Below are 13,421 nucleotides of genomic sequence, written 5' to 3'. Positions count from 1 at the left end.
AACTCTGATCACAGGATCTAGACTGCTTGCTCTAATGTTGACTAGCACATCACCCAGATGATGAATCAACGAGCGGAGGATATTTTCCCAATGTAAACTTCTTTTCTAAGTAGTGTGGCTTTGAGTTTTTGTGTAACTCATTTTCTCTTCTGTGGCAGTTGTACAGACTGAAGCCTTTGACAGCAGCTAACAAAGTAAAACCTTTTACCAAAAGCATTCATGTAAAATAAACATTCCTCCATAGAAAATTTTTCTTTTAAAGACCCAATTGCTAAAATGTACTGTGCGGCACACATCTGTTTACTTGCCTTTCGATCTTGCAGAATAAAGGTCTATGAAAAGAAGTGATACACGCTTTTAACCTCAGCGTGAGTTTCTGAGGTGCGACATGCTCACACAAACAGTGATGTGTGGGATTAGCTGACTAAACGTTGCTACCCTCGCAACAATGAAAATGTATTTATTTTGAATTTATTTAGTCTTTTTTAATTTGTATTTTATTTAATACTTTGTCGTACATAATAGTAAATGGAGTATCTTTGGGTTTTAAATTGTTGTTCTGACAAAAATAAAAAGGCATTTGAAGACGTCACCTTTGGGAAATTATAACAGACATTTTCAGACGTTTAAAAACAAAACAATTGTATAAAAAAACAACCTGCAGATGAATCAGTAATGAAAATAATAATAATAAAAAATCTGATCCGTCTATCCCAAAAAAAACAATAGATCACACACTACTGGCTGGTCTTTTTTCCAATTTTGGGATCATCTCCAGTGTTACACTAATATAAAGCCGGCATGCCTTGCGGAAATGCAGAGGTTTTGAATAGTGCAGTATGCCCTCCTAAAATATAATGATTTGATTAAAAAAAAAAAAAAATCTTTTTTACTTTTCTTTTGTAATTCATTCTTCCTCTTAAAGGATTCTGTATCAGGACGCCACCAGGGAGTTGGTGTAGCCTGCAACAATGTTCTCAAGAAGCCTCTCAGTTTTTCACAGAGTTGAGTTATTTTTGAAGAGGGCTTGAGAAAGTGGTGCCCATAATTGGAAGTAGCGGGAGGTGAATTCACTCAGTGGCAGATCAATATTCCAAAGATGCTGAAATATGCTGTAAAGCAAGGCAATTTAATCAATCATACTGTATGAGAGATAGCGTGGGGGATTATGTTTTAAGGCTTGACGTTCGTAAATGTGTCTACTTAGAATTTAATTAACAATTTAGCCAGAAAAAAGAAGGGAGATTCCCCCCCCCCACCTTCCTTGCTTCCTGTTGGGAATTAAATGTTCAAATCTATTTCTTTTACTTCTTCTTGCCAATATTGGCCAGTTCCTGTACACAGATATCCAACAGCAAACACGCCCTATAATACCATTCTAAACTGTTGTCAAACAGCCATAAATGTCACCTCTCTGTAGATAATGTTCATTTTTCATCTCATGTGGTCTCTTCGGGGATATCTTTGGCCTCACTGCTATGTGAGTTTTGTTTGTCTGAGGGGGAAAAAAGGCTGTTTGAGTCCAAGATGCACAAGTGCTGTTCAGCCGTTAACACCACAGGTCAAAACTCATTACTTGTAGGCGGTGATATAAAAAGGCACAGAATCAAGTCAATGTCTCACATCCTCTTAACCTTAACCTCTCATTTTATGTGAGCCTCCAAACTTTTTATACCACTGCTATTAAGTAAATATTCACTTTGAACTTGTGCGACTTGAATAGTGCAACAGTGTTTCCTTCCACTTAACCACAATTAATTAAATGGGAATGGAAATGAATCCTAGATGAAATGCTTCTACCTGTATTCATCAACATTCGTTTTGTGTTTCACCACCAGAGTGAAGCTTTTTGTCAAATCCTCTCCTCTATGATACACAGATAGATTTGTATTTAACACTCAGCAAGAATTAGAAAAGATTAAAAAGGTGATTTGCCTGGGGATCAGAACATATGTACGGCTGAACAACAAGTAGAAATCAAAAATAGTTTCACTGTCATAGTGAAAGTATTATTAGCTCAGGGAGAAGAAGTCTGCTGACCTCTCCATACAAGCGGCCCAGTGTGAACTCTGAGACTGATGGGAGGAAAACACGCAGGAAAAGATTAATGTAAGGACTCGGTCCAGCGAATCGCTGATGATCGTGTAAACTTAAACCAAAACATTCAGAGGTCAGGTGTCTGTAATGCACTGCACTTAATCCTCAGTGCTTTGGGTCAGTCACTTTCTTTCACAGCAGTGCATCTTTTTGGTTTCTGTCCAGTATGAAGCTTCCTCTATAACTAGGTCACCTCCTGTCCTGGGACAAGAGACCAACCACAACACGTATTGATATGCGTCCCGACAGAGAAGAAAGAAAAACGTGTCAAGCATTAACACCTTTTCTTCATCTCACCTACGCTACTTTCATCTCACTTCTCCATGACGCGTACTTTAAGTAACTGAGCTCATCCGCACGTGCCACAGGAGGCTTTTGTTATACAGTAAACAAGGAGTTAAACATCCCACCAGACCAGGAGACAGGAAGTGGACAGGAACTACAGGAAGCTGAGGTCTAATCTCACTAGACACAACTCTGTCTCACACACACAAACACACACATTCAGTGCAAGTTTTCATGTTCACGTGCACTCACAAAAACAATGCTGGGAAGCTCAGGATTCTTTCCTTTTCATTTGCATTCTTCGTGTGCCCTATGGTAGATAACCCGAGTGCCAAGGACGTCCAAAATGAGCATTTTTAAAGATTAACCAATGATATGCTTTGTAAGATGTGGTCAATGATACCTGGAGGACATTCACTCCTGCGATATAATGAATGTGATCATCTGCTGCCAAGAACTTATTTGAATACTGAAAAAAACAAACTTCACTGATTTTTCTAGTAGCAGCTGTAATCCATCAAACTAATCTTAATACGAACAAACCCCATTTTACCTATAGTAAACCATGTATGGAAATAGGCCTCACTGGGAAACACCTGCAAATGTTAATACAGAAACTAAATTAGTGAATATTAAGGATTTAAAAAAATTAATAGTTTAACATTTTGGGAAGTACATTTGTTTATTGCCAAGTTAGAGAATACCACTCTCATGAATGATGAATATAACGCTACAGCCAGCAGCTGGTTAGCTTAGCATAGCACAAACACTAGAACAGGAAACAGCCAGCCAGTCCAGTATTTATGCTAAGCTAAATTAGCCATACAGACATGAGCGTGGTACGTTCTCGTCTAACTCTTTCCAAGAATGCAAATAAGTGTGTTTCCCCAAAATGTTGAACTGTTGCTTTAATTTAAATGTGAAACATGGAGGTATGAAATCGCCAGAGGCACCAGAACATCCCGTAAGTATGTCTGATTTCAGGGTATTGGATTTGCTCAATTTAAAACATGTGCTAGCAGTATTCCCTGAATACTGGAGGACAATAATTCTCCCATCTAGAAATTACTTCACTTCACTTCAAGAAACAGGACAAACCTTCATATACAGCCTGGAACTGAGCAGCTTTAAGTCCCAAACCACCAAACCATTGTTACGTAATTCATGATTTATTTATTTTTTGTGTATTTTTGTATTCATTAATTACATCATGAAAATAAAACAATATAATAATTAAGCTACACATCTCGATGAACATAGCTGCAGTACTGGTAAACACACTGATAAGCCCATGTAGTTTTTATACATCATGTGTAAATCCCAAACCTTCTACCATCTCAACCCCTTCTTAAATTCCTTTCATTATCCCTGTTCTTCCCCTCTGTCTCCATTTCTCTGGTGTATGAGGGTAATTGGCACTCTGTTTCTTTAATTAAAATGAGGTCTAATTGTAGCCGAAGCAGGGCAAATGTTCATAGGCCTATAATTTCCCTATCACACTCCAGAGCCTCAGAGAAAGTGGAAAATAGGGAGGGAAAGAGCACACAGCGAAGAATGACCACAAAAGTGCAGAATTGTAAATGCGATTAAAAGCAAAATGGGTCCTGCTCTCGATTTTGAGGTCAGTTGTCTAAAGCCTGAAGACAGCTGTATAGAAAATGAGGGTGTAATATTTGCCGTATGGCCCCCCCTTTGTGAAAAATACAGGGTCGAGTTTTACATTTCAAAAGAAAACCGTGTACAACACCCTCTATTGTTGTCTGCCTTTCATGCAGCAAACTTAATACCTTTCCTTTGCCTGTGTTTTTCTGACATGGTTTGATGATTAAAATAAAAACTATACCATCACTAATACTGATATCTCAACCCAGTTACTTCAGACCTGCCTCTCAGTGTCTTTACTTGGGAAAAAATTTGCTAACAATGTCTATTTGTTATATTTAACACACAGCATTTTCCCTCATTTTAATTCCAAGGCTCAGTCCCGGTGTTCTTGCCAGTGCCAGTGTCAGTTTAGACTTCTCCAGTGTCTCCTAATGTGGACGATTGTACTGTAATTACTGTACAATTGTTTGTTTTGGGTGTTAAATACAGCCAGATGACGAATTTTCATTGTTCCTACATTTTCTAGCACTGGGGGCAATTTTCCGGCGGTGGGTGGCCGCCACTGTTGTAAGAATGGAAGGGAAACGCCAACTTCCTCTAACAGGGCTTAAGTCTGAGTCTACTTCAGTGAAAGGCAAGGCCGTGCATGCACATAATAGAAACACTCACGCATCCTGTCTCATAAACCTTAATGATAGAGCACGATAAACAGTGATTATCATGCCTCTGTGTGTGGGGGGGTGTTTCTTTTTCACTCCTTCAACAAAATCTCCATATGAAACAGAGGCAGGTGTGCATATGAAAGGTGGAGACGGAGCAGTCTCCAAACAGAAGCCTGAGTATTATGAAGGTGTTTTTTTTTAAATTATGCTGGAGTGAACTCAAGCTAGACTAAATGCGGGGAAAGCACCTTCCTGAACTTTGTCATCCAATTATCCTCCTCATTCACCTCTCTCCTCTTTTTTTTCCTCTGCTCTCTGCAGACTTTTCTTTCTTCCTCTTTATCGCCTCAGATTGTTGTTATAAAGCTGGTGGGCTTCTTAAGAAGTGGAAGAGGGCGAGAAGCATGTGTTTCTTTACGGGGAATTTGCATAGAGAGAGTAAAAATAAGTAAATTGTAAAAAAGAAGCAAGGTAATACAGGGGGAGAAGCCATTGATTAAAAGTCACATTTACCTCTCAGTGTGAGAGAATGACGAACCTGCTGCATATGCAGCCCGGAGAATTAGAGATGTCAAGTCATTGCTTTCATATGCTGTGCATGAGACGGGTCACCCAGACGATGGAAATGAGAAAATGACACTGAGGGGGAATGTAATAAGAAAGATTTAAGTCATTTGGCAGTACGGCTGTGAGAAGGGGATAGATTTTGTATTTGTGTGTGTGTGTGTGTGGGGGGGGGGCATTAAATTAGCAGGAGTGTGATTGAGTGATCATTGAAATCATTATGGAAAAACGAGGAGATAAAGAGTCAGATATTTGTAGATGACACCAGCTGTTTTCCACTTAAACCACTCGTTCTTTTACTGTTCATTATTTTGTATTAAAATGTTTTGCAGTTAAACATGGTTTTATTTTAAGGAGGAATAGCAGCGGGGCAGAGGAGGATATATTAATTTAATACAGCTATCAAAGCAATCTCTGGTATTACTGTATTATCCTGTTAATTCATCCTGTCAATACTTCCTAGTAGAATGTGGGATGCAGGATAATTCATTAAGAAGTGGGGGGAAATTAAAAAGTTATCACCTCCATCAAGCAAAGTGGAACAACAAGCTGATTTACCATAAACAGTTTGGTTTGATTCTTTAAATATCTCTTTTATATTCTGTTTTGAGTGTCGAGTGCAGCTATGGAAGGACTAAAGACAGCATACAGTCCGTGCTGAATAGACCACACTATCTGATCTTTGACCAACAGTTCAGCGTTCATCCGTGTTAAACAATGGCGTCTGTCTCTGGACAGCTACAGCTGTAACATTTCAGTAGTGAGCAAAGTTTTTTTTGGTGCCTTCATGTGTATTTCATTGGGATGTGGGCTGGTAAGTGGTAAATGTGATTGCGTCTCACTTTGCAGAGGATCACAGAGATTAGTAAGGCTGTAGGCGTTGCAGTTATTTTTGTAAAATACTACAAGTGTTGGTGCTGAACAGTGTTGTGCAAAAAATATTCATAGAGCACAAGAGGACCCTGACAGGCTTCATATCTAAATAATGTTCTGTGTAAAAGCTTTTTTCCAAACATCCTTTCTTCCTGTATATACAGGAAATGGACTATAATCACCAGCAGTTACATTGAAAGTAACTTGGACACTGATATTAGGATTACACTGGATGAAGTAGTCTTTAAACTGGGAAATGTGGTGATGACATATATTAGATGTAGGTGCTTTTATTTACTTTAGGGCTGCAACTAATTATTGATTTATAGCAATCACTACTTTCCCAGTGTCCAAGGTGATGTCTCAGGTTGCTTGTTATCACCTGTTAGATATTCAATTTACAACAATATAAAACCGGAAATCAGAAAAATTCTCACATTTGATTAGTGGGAAAGACTTAAATGTTTTTTGATTATGAAAATTGTTGCAAATTTTTTGTTGTGCTTGTCAGCTAATTAGTTAATAGACTAATCATTCTCAACTACTTAACCTTGAGACTTATTTAATTAAATTTCCAGATAACTTGAAACAGTTTTAGCTATGAAAAAGTGAACCAATGTTTTTGAAACTAGTATTAAACCAATAGAAGAATTAAAGAACTGTCTAGGATACTTCTATTTGGATACATATGGAATCACTGAATATGTGAATGAAATTAGACACTTGACATTGATAGCCATCGATTCAGAGCAGATGTTTTGGACAACAAAGCAACATGTTAAAGCAAGTAGGAGGTGGAAACAACACATTTTAAACAGTTGAGAAAAACAACACGTTGGCCTCATCCAGGATTCAGAGTGATTCAGATCAGTTTATTGTGAACGTAAGAATGTAATAGGAATTCTCTTTTAAAATGTATATTTGATTTGAAAATATAGTTTCAATGCATTTCATGCATAATTTTATTATTTATATGAAGCTTTTTTTTTTAGCTTAAATCAAAAAATCACTAATACTTAAATAAACATCTAGAAACCAAAAAAGGTGTTTGTTTTGAAAAAGGTGTTTTAATGCAGATGTAGTATTTCATTTGTTTGTGTGTGTGTGTGTGTGTGTGTGTGTGTGTGTGTGTGTGTGTGTGTGTGTGTGTGTGTGTGTGTGTGTGTGTGTGTGTGTGTGTAGCGCTGTTATAGGATGCCAGACTTTACTGTCGAGCTTTATATTGGGAGCCTAATTCAACAAAACATCTTAATAACCCCAATGATAAACTCACACTGAAACTCCCATTTCCTCCAGCATCCATTTTCATGCAGGTGCTCTCCTTGATCATGGCACTCAGGAGAGCCGCATTAAATCCTGTTTATTGGTGAAACCAAACTGCCTCACCCTTGAGATGAGCTTCTGCAGGGGAACATGTAGGGCTCTAAAAGCCGGTCTGTGACAGAAACCTCATCCCATCAGTATAAACACTAGTCACAATTCAGCAGAGACGATCTGAGAAAACAGCTGGGTGGAGAAGAAAAAAAAAAAAGATGTCTTCAGATGAAAAGAAGTCCCTTCACCCTAACCTAACTCTGCATCAAGTTACATGTCGTCCAGGTCTCAGATTTTATTGGGATACTGAATCATAGCAGTGCAGCTCAGATTGTTTGTGCGCTGGCAGCCTGCCCCTCAAAAGATTACAAAAAATCAATTCTATTGTAATCACAGATCGTGACTAGGAGGGCTTAAATCTTTATATCTGTGTGTCTGTGCATGTGTACCTATGTAAGTCTGTTCAATTCTCTTGTTCCAACTACTTTGTCCCTACAATGACGGAGTCTTTTCAACAGGTTCAGTGTGACTACAGGCGCGGTGTGTCGCTGGGAACACGGGGGACATGGGGGGATAAAAACAAACATGAGAGGAAAGACAATTTTAGGGTAGTGGGAATGTGTCTGTAGATGTAATTGACTGGTGAAACTCCATCTTTCACCCTAATCCCAGTATAAGCCATAGCTGATACTTGGCAGACAGCTTGGGCTTCGAAATATGTTCACTCTGTGATTTTAAATTCATTTATGTGTTTCTCTGAATGTAAATGAGTCTCATACGTGTCATTTTTATATTTCCTGCTGTGAGTGATGTTCTATTTTTTTTTTATATTTTTCTCTCAGAGGTCCTGATGAACACTAAGACGGAGACTTCTGATCTCAAATGGACAATCTTCTCAAATAGCAAACCCGAGGTACGTAACCCCTGTTTCACCATGTTATCTGTATTACTAACACGGCCCTGGCGGTGACTGGGGATTTTTGGTTTCCAGCTGTTCCTTTGTTACTTTGGCTATAAAGGAGTTCCTTATATGGCAGGTAACTGACAGAGTAAAGGGAACGCCGGAGTGAATGTGGATTTCAAAGTATATTGGAAGCAGATGCTTTGATTTATCCCATCAACCTTGGAGTTGAAGTCACTGGCTGCCCACAATTTTGAATACTGCAGCCAAAAAAAGACATATTTGTAATTTGATCAACTGAGGAGTGGTTGCTAGGGTATTTTTGCCAACAGCGCCAGTGACCAAAACTGCTCAACTTGCTGATGTCTCAGATGGAAGACGGTTACCGTGATGCTGGCAAGGAGATTTCTGGAGCTGGACAGAAATACTCAACAAATGTGCGTGTGCTTTTGATTAAGATGCAAAAGGAAACAGGCCGACAGTCTCTAAATAGTTTGCGCAGCCATTATCATCTGAAGCAGTTTATCTAAAGCTCCACATTGTCAAAAGTATGGATGACTTGTGTTTTATAACACAAACTTAACACTAAAGAGTATAAATAATAATGGCAGGCAGCAGTGGGGAGGTGCCATGAGCTGTCTGCATCAAAATAACATATAAAAAGATTTATATATGGATTATTTATTTTTAGCATTAAAGGATTATGATTCACTCGTAGTAGATATTTTTGGCAACTTCTAACTCTGTCGGACATAAATTCTGGCTTCTCAGTTTCAAAAATACTCACACATCATTGTGGTACAGTTAATTGTACTCATTAAATATTAGTTGTTGCATTTTGAAACACACAGAATAAACATTCATGTTTAACCTCCAGTGTAATACGTTCACAGTGTATGTTAAGGTAAAATGTCTCAACATTTATGGTGTGAAGAAGTACATCTGTATATTTGCAGATTTCTCTGGTTTGCTTTCGTAACAAATTTTGAACAATTTATTTAAATGATTTATGTCAAATGTAGATGAGCCCTGTGGGATATTTTGTGCATCTTCATCACAGAAAAACATTTTGTCCACGTAAATATGCCAAAGTCCATAGTATTTATTTTTTGGGATTAAAAGGGAAATTCTTCCCTCAAGAGATTCAAACCTGGCTCTCAGTGCTCTGCTGCACTGTAATTCATTCACACCAGTATTCTGCCTCACTCAACACATCATCTGCAAATGGATTTTTAAAGATTTACATATTTACATAACTGAGTTTCTGAGCCTCAAGTTCAGCAAATCTGCTAAATTCTGCCCCGACTATGTTAATTTCTTGCTTGTTTCCCGCTCTTGGGAACATAGTGATGGTGAACATGTTTGCTGTTGACTCAGAAGTCAGACATTAAAGCATTTTTTTGTTGCATTTGGCTTCCCAACAAATGTAGATTTCTGTGGAGGGGTTTCACTTCATACATATTTGTGATATCCCCTCTGTATTCTTGTATTTTAGTCTAAAGGCGTGTTTGAAGGGTGAGAGCTGTGTCTGTCTCCGATGCTGTGTGCAGCAGTGTGCTCTGTTTGACAAGTGAGACTTGTATTCCCACTAGCTGGGCTGCAGCTCAGCAGGAGGAATGATTTAACAACGCAGATTTAAATTTGGGCTGGATCAAAATCCACTGCAGGCCAGATCTGTCCCACGAGCCTTTGACAGGTGCAGTACAGCAGAGGACCAGCAAAGAATCGCAACATTAATATGATTAATATGACTTTTATTGTGAATGTGAACGTCTTTACCAGAGAGTTAAATATACTAAAGGCTCACAAAAATGTTCACAAGTTTTCTGGGTCAGATGTCATTTATACTTGCAACCTGACAACCCTTTGTTCTCCTCTTTGCCCTCAGTGGGAGGAAGTAAGCGGTTTAGATGAGGAGAATAACAGTGTGAGGACCTATCAGATCTGTCAGACTGACAGCTCATCCAGCCACTGGCTGCGCAGTGGCTTCATCCAGCGACTGGGAGCGTCTCAGGTTTACGTGGAGCTGCGATTCACCATGATGGAGTGTTCATCCAGGAGCACCCACCATCGCAGCTGTAAAGAGACCTTCAACCTCTACTACTACCAGGCAGACTCCAATGAGGCCACGTCGACTTACCCCCCCTGGATGGAGAACCCCTACACCAAGGTACATCCACACCCACCCTCTGTATGGTATATGTTAATTAGTCACAAATGCTCGTTTACACATTGAACATCTGCATTAAAGGAGTGCTCTACCTATTTTACATGAGAAGATAAGTTTACTTGTCATGATTAGTACCACTCTGACACACTGTGAGACCCACTGTATTTCACTCTTTTTCACTTCTGAGAACATAATTAATTACAGGGCTGCAACTAACAATTATTTTCATTATCAATTAGGCTGACGATTATTTTCTGAATTATTCGATTAAGAATGTAGTCAATGAAACATGAACAAATGGCATTCACAATTTCTTCGACCCAGCAGTCCAGAACCTAAAGATATTATAAACTGACTGTTAGATATGACAAAGACAAACAGCAAATCCTCACATTTGAGAAGCTGAAACCATGAAATATTTGGCATTTTGCTTGAAAAAAAGATGAATTGAAATGCAACCAAATTAATGGAAATAGTTGCAGATTAATCTTCTAAATGAAAAATCCTTGCAGCTCCAATTAATGACCTCAATCCAAGACATCACTGATGTCATTCAGGTTATCTTGGATTGAACTTGAAACCTGAAGTTTGAACAGAGAGCCTGTGTTAAAATCTGGTGGTGTGGAGTTTATAAGATATAAGAGTTTACCAGGCAAGGAAGGCCCAATGGAAAAAAAGTTATAAACTGCATCATGGGAAGTGAAGAATCCAGTATTTTGTTTTTTTGTGTTACTAGGGATTTAATGTATTAGTAAAGTTATTTTGGCCTCTGATGCATCAAATTTTACTATTCTTTTCAAAATGTCCGACTCCTGTCAGTCCCCAAACTTTATAGAAGTGTAATATTATATAAAGTAGCCTTTTAATGCATTCAAGAAAAAAAATAAAATCTGTCTCGTTGACGGTCTTAGTGAATCTCAAGTTTTTAGACTGACTTACTACATGCAGCCGGCTTCCATTTTCATTCCTTTCTTTACAGTAATGAAATCAGCTTGCAGAGACAGACTGCATCGACATTGGATCACTTTTGTTATAAGTCCAAGTTACTGTCTGATGGGACAAAGAACTGTTTTGAAAACTCTCCTCATCGGTTCAGTCCGTTTCACATCCTGCTTGTTTGCTTATTGTTCATCTTCTGGGTTTCATTTTCCAAACACATAGCTTATGAATGCAGTGCTATTCTGCATCTCATTGTCAAACCTCAGATGTTGCAGCGTCCTTGAACACACCGCCGAAAGAGAGGTTTCAAAAACATTGCCTGCTCCTCGACTTCATTACCACTTAATAATGTAACATTGACAGAAAAATAAAAGTGATGAAATGTTCACTGTGATGAATTACCTTTTTCCCAAGCACGTTTTAAGTCCCTGTGAGTTGAGGTTCAAAGCGTACTGTAACAAATGGGAAACAATGGCTGCGAGGAAGGTAGTAAATCAATCTAAAATCACAGTGGTATGCTTAGGAAAATGTTCAATAATGTAAAGCATATGTGATGTCTACTTAATGGGCTAAAATGCCTAAAACATGCAAAACATGGTCCTTTTTTAGGAATGAGTCATGTGTGTTGGAATCTTGCCATTACATAAGATCTTTTCTCTTTCTTCCTGTCCTAGGTGGACACAGTGGCTGCAGACTTTCTACTGAGGAAGGGAGGGGAGCGGAAATTTAATGTGAAGACCTTAAGGCTCGGCCCTCTGTCAAAGAGAGGCTTCTACTTGGCTTTTCAGGCTCAGGGCGCCTGCATGGCCCTGCTGTCCGTCAGGGTGTTCTTTAAGAAGTGTCCTCCCCTGGTCAGTGCTCTTTCCTCTTTCCCAGAGACCGTTCCCCGTACTCTTGTGCAAGAAGCACAGGGTGTGTGTGTGGAGCACGCCGCTCAGCAGGGGCCCCGACCTCGGCCGCCTAAGCTCTTCTGTGGGGAAGATGGCCAGTGGGTGGGCCAGCCAACAACCTCCTGCGCCTGCCTACCAGGGTTTGAGCCCGCTGAAGGACACACAAGATGCACAGGTAAGAAGGTTAGGCCATATATACAAGTATGTATATAGACTACACCCACATAGGCAGCAGTGCAGGCAGACTAAATAAGAAAACAATGGTAAGACGAGGGTGGGGTTCACTGAGGGTCGAAGTGTTGGAGAGGAAGTGAGAGACCAAGGAAGTTAATGAGGCAGGGGCAACGGCTGTGACACAGAGGGGACGGAGAGAGGTCAGATGGAGCAGCACTTATCTCAAAGAGGAAGAGCGGGGTCAAAAGCTTACTGCTGCGACAGCTCATGGTTCAGCAAAGATAGAAGGAGCGCAGGAGGACTAGAGAGGTGAAGAGAGCGAGAGTAGGGGGGGTGGGCGCTCGAGGTAAAGATCATATCACTTTGAGAACATCAAAGCAAAGCAGGCACAAAAAAAAACGAAGGAAGAAGCAGGATGATTCTCTCAGGAGCTGTGCAGCAGCTCTGTCTAATGAGTCCAATTATCAAGCCTCGTGCATGAACACCCCCCACACACGCACACACAGACACACACAACAAACAGCACAGATAAATGTTGAGTGCTAAAAACAAAGAAACACATGAAGAAATGTTAAATTTTCTCAAGAAGACCTGCGGTTGCATCCGTATGTGTTTGAAAATAGGATTCAGTGTGATCTCCATGGGAGGTATAATGATTTTCCTTAACATAAAAATCATTTCAGACATTTTGCCTTTGGTGAGGTGAGGTTGACATTTTCCAGCGTTCTGTCACCGAAGAGAGCTGTGAGAAAAAAACACTCAACAGACCATAAAGGGAAATTGCCTTTATAGCAAAATTGAACTGTTAATTTGCTTCGTAGGCCAGTCATTTCAGAAAATGAAATTGATGTCTGGTTGAATTAATTTAGCTGTAATGTCATTATCTCCAATAGACAATACATATATTTTCTGGGTCAGACAAAACCCTTTAACGTAAAACGTATAAA

General features: G+C 39.4%; 1 protein-coding gene across 1 annotated transcript in view; it reads left to right on the top strand.

The window, feature by feature from the left end:
• ephb4a (eph receptor B4a) overlaps positions 1-13,421 on the top strand; it is a 34,426-nt gene that overhangs the window by 8,873 nt on the left and 12,132 nt on the right. The window contains exons 2-4 of the mRNA XM_051401034.1: positions 8,243-8,313; positions 10,190-10,471; positions 12,085-12,475. Of these exons, the coding sequence (XP_051256994.1) occupies positions 8,243-8,313; positions 10,190-10,471; positions 12,085-12,475 (744 nt within the window). The remainder of the gene's footprint in view (positions 1-8,242; positions 8,314-10,189; positions 10,472-12,084; positions 12,476-13,421) is intronic.

Source organism: Dicentrarchus labrax, unplaced genomic scaffold (genome assembly GCF_905237075.1).
Source record: "Dicentrarchus labrax unplaced genomic scaffold, dlabrax2021, whole genome shotgun sequence".
NCBI classification, from domain to species: domain Eukaryota; kingdom Metazoa; phylum Chordata; class Actinopteri; family Moronidae; genus Dicentrarchus; species Dicentrarchus labrax.
The sequence above is the reverse complement of the archived record's forward strand: the minus strand, read 5'-3'. Positions and strand labels throughout refer to the sequence as shown.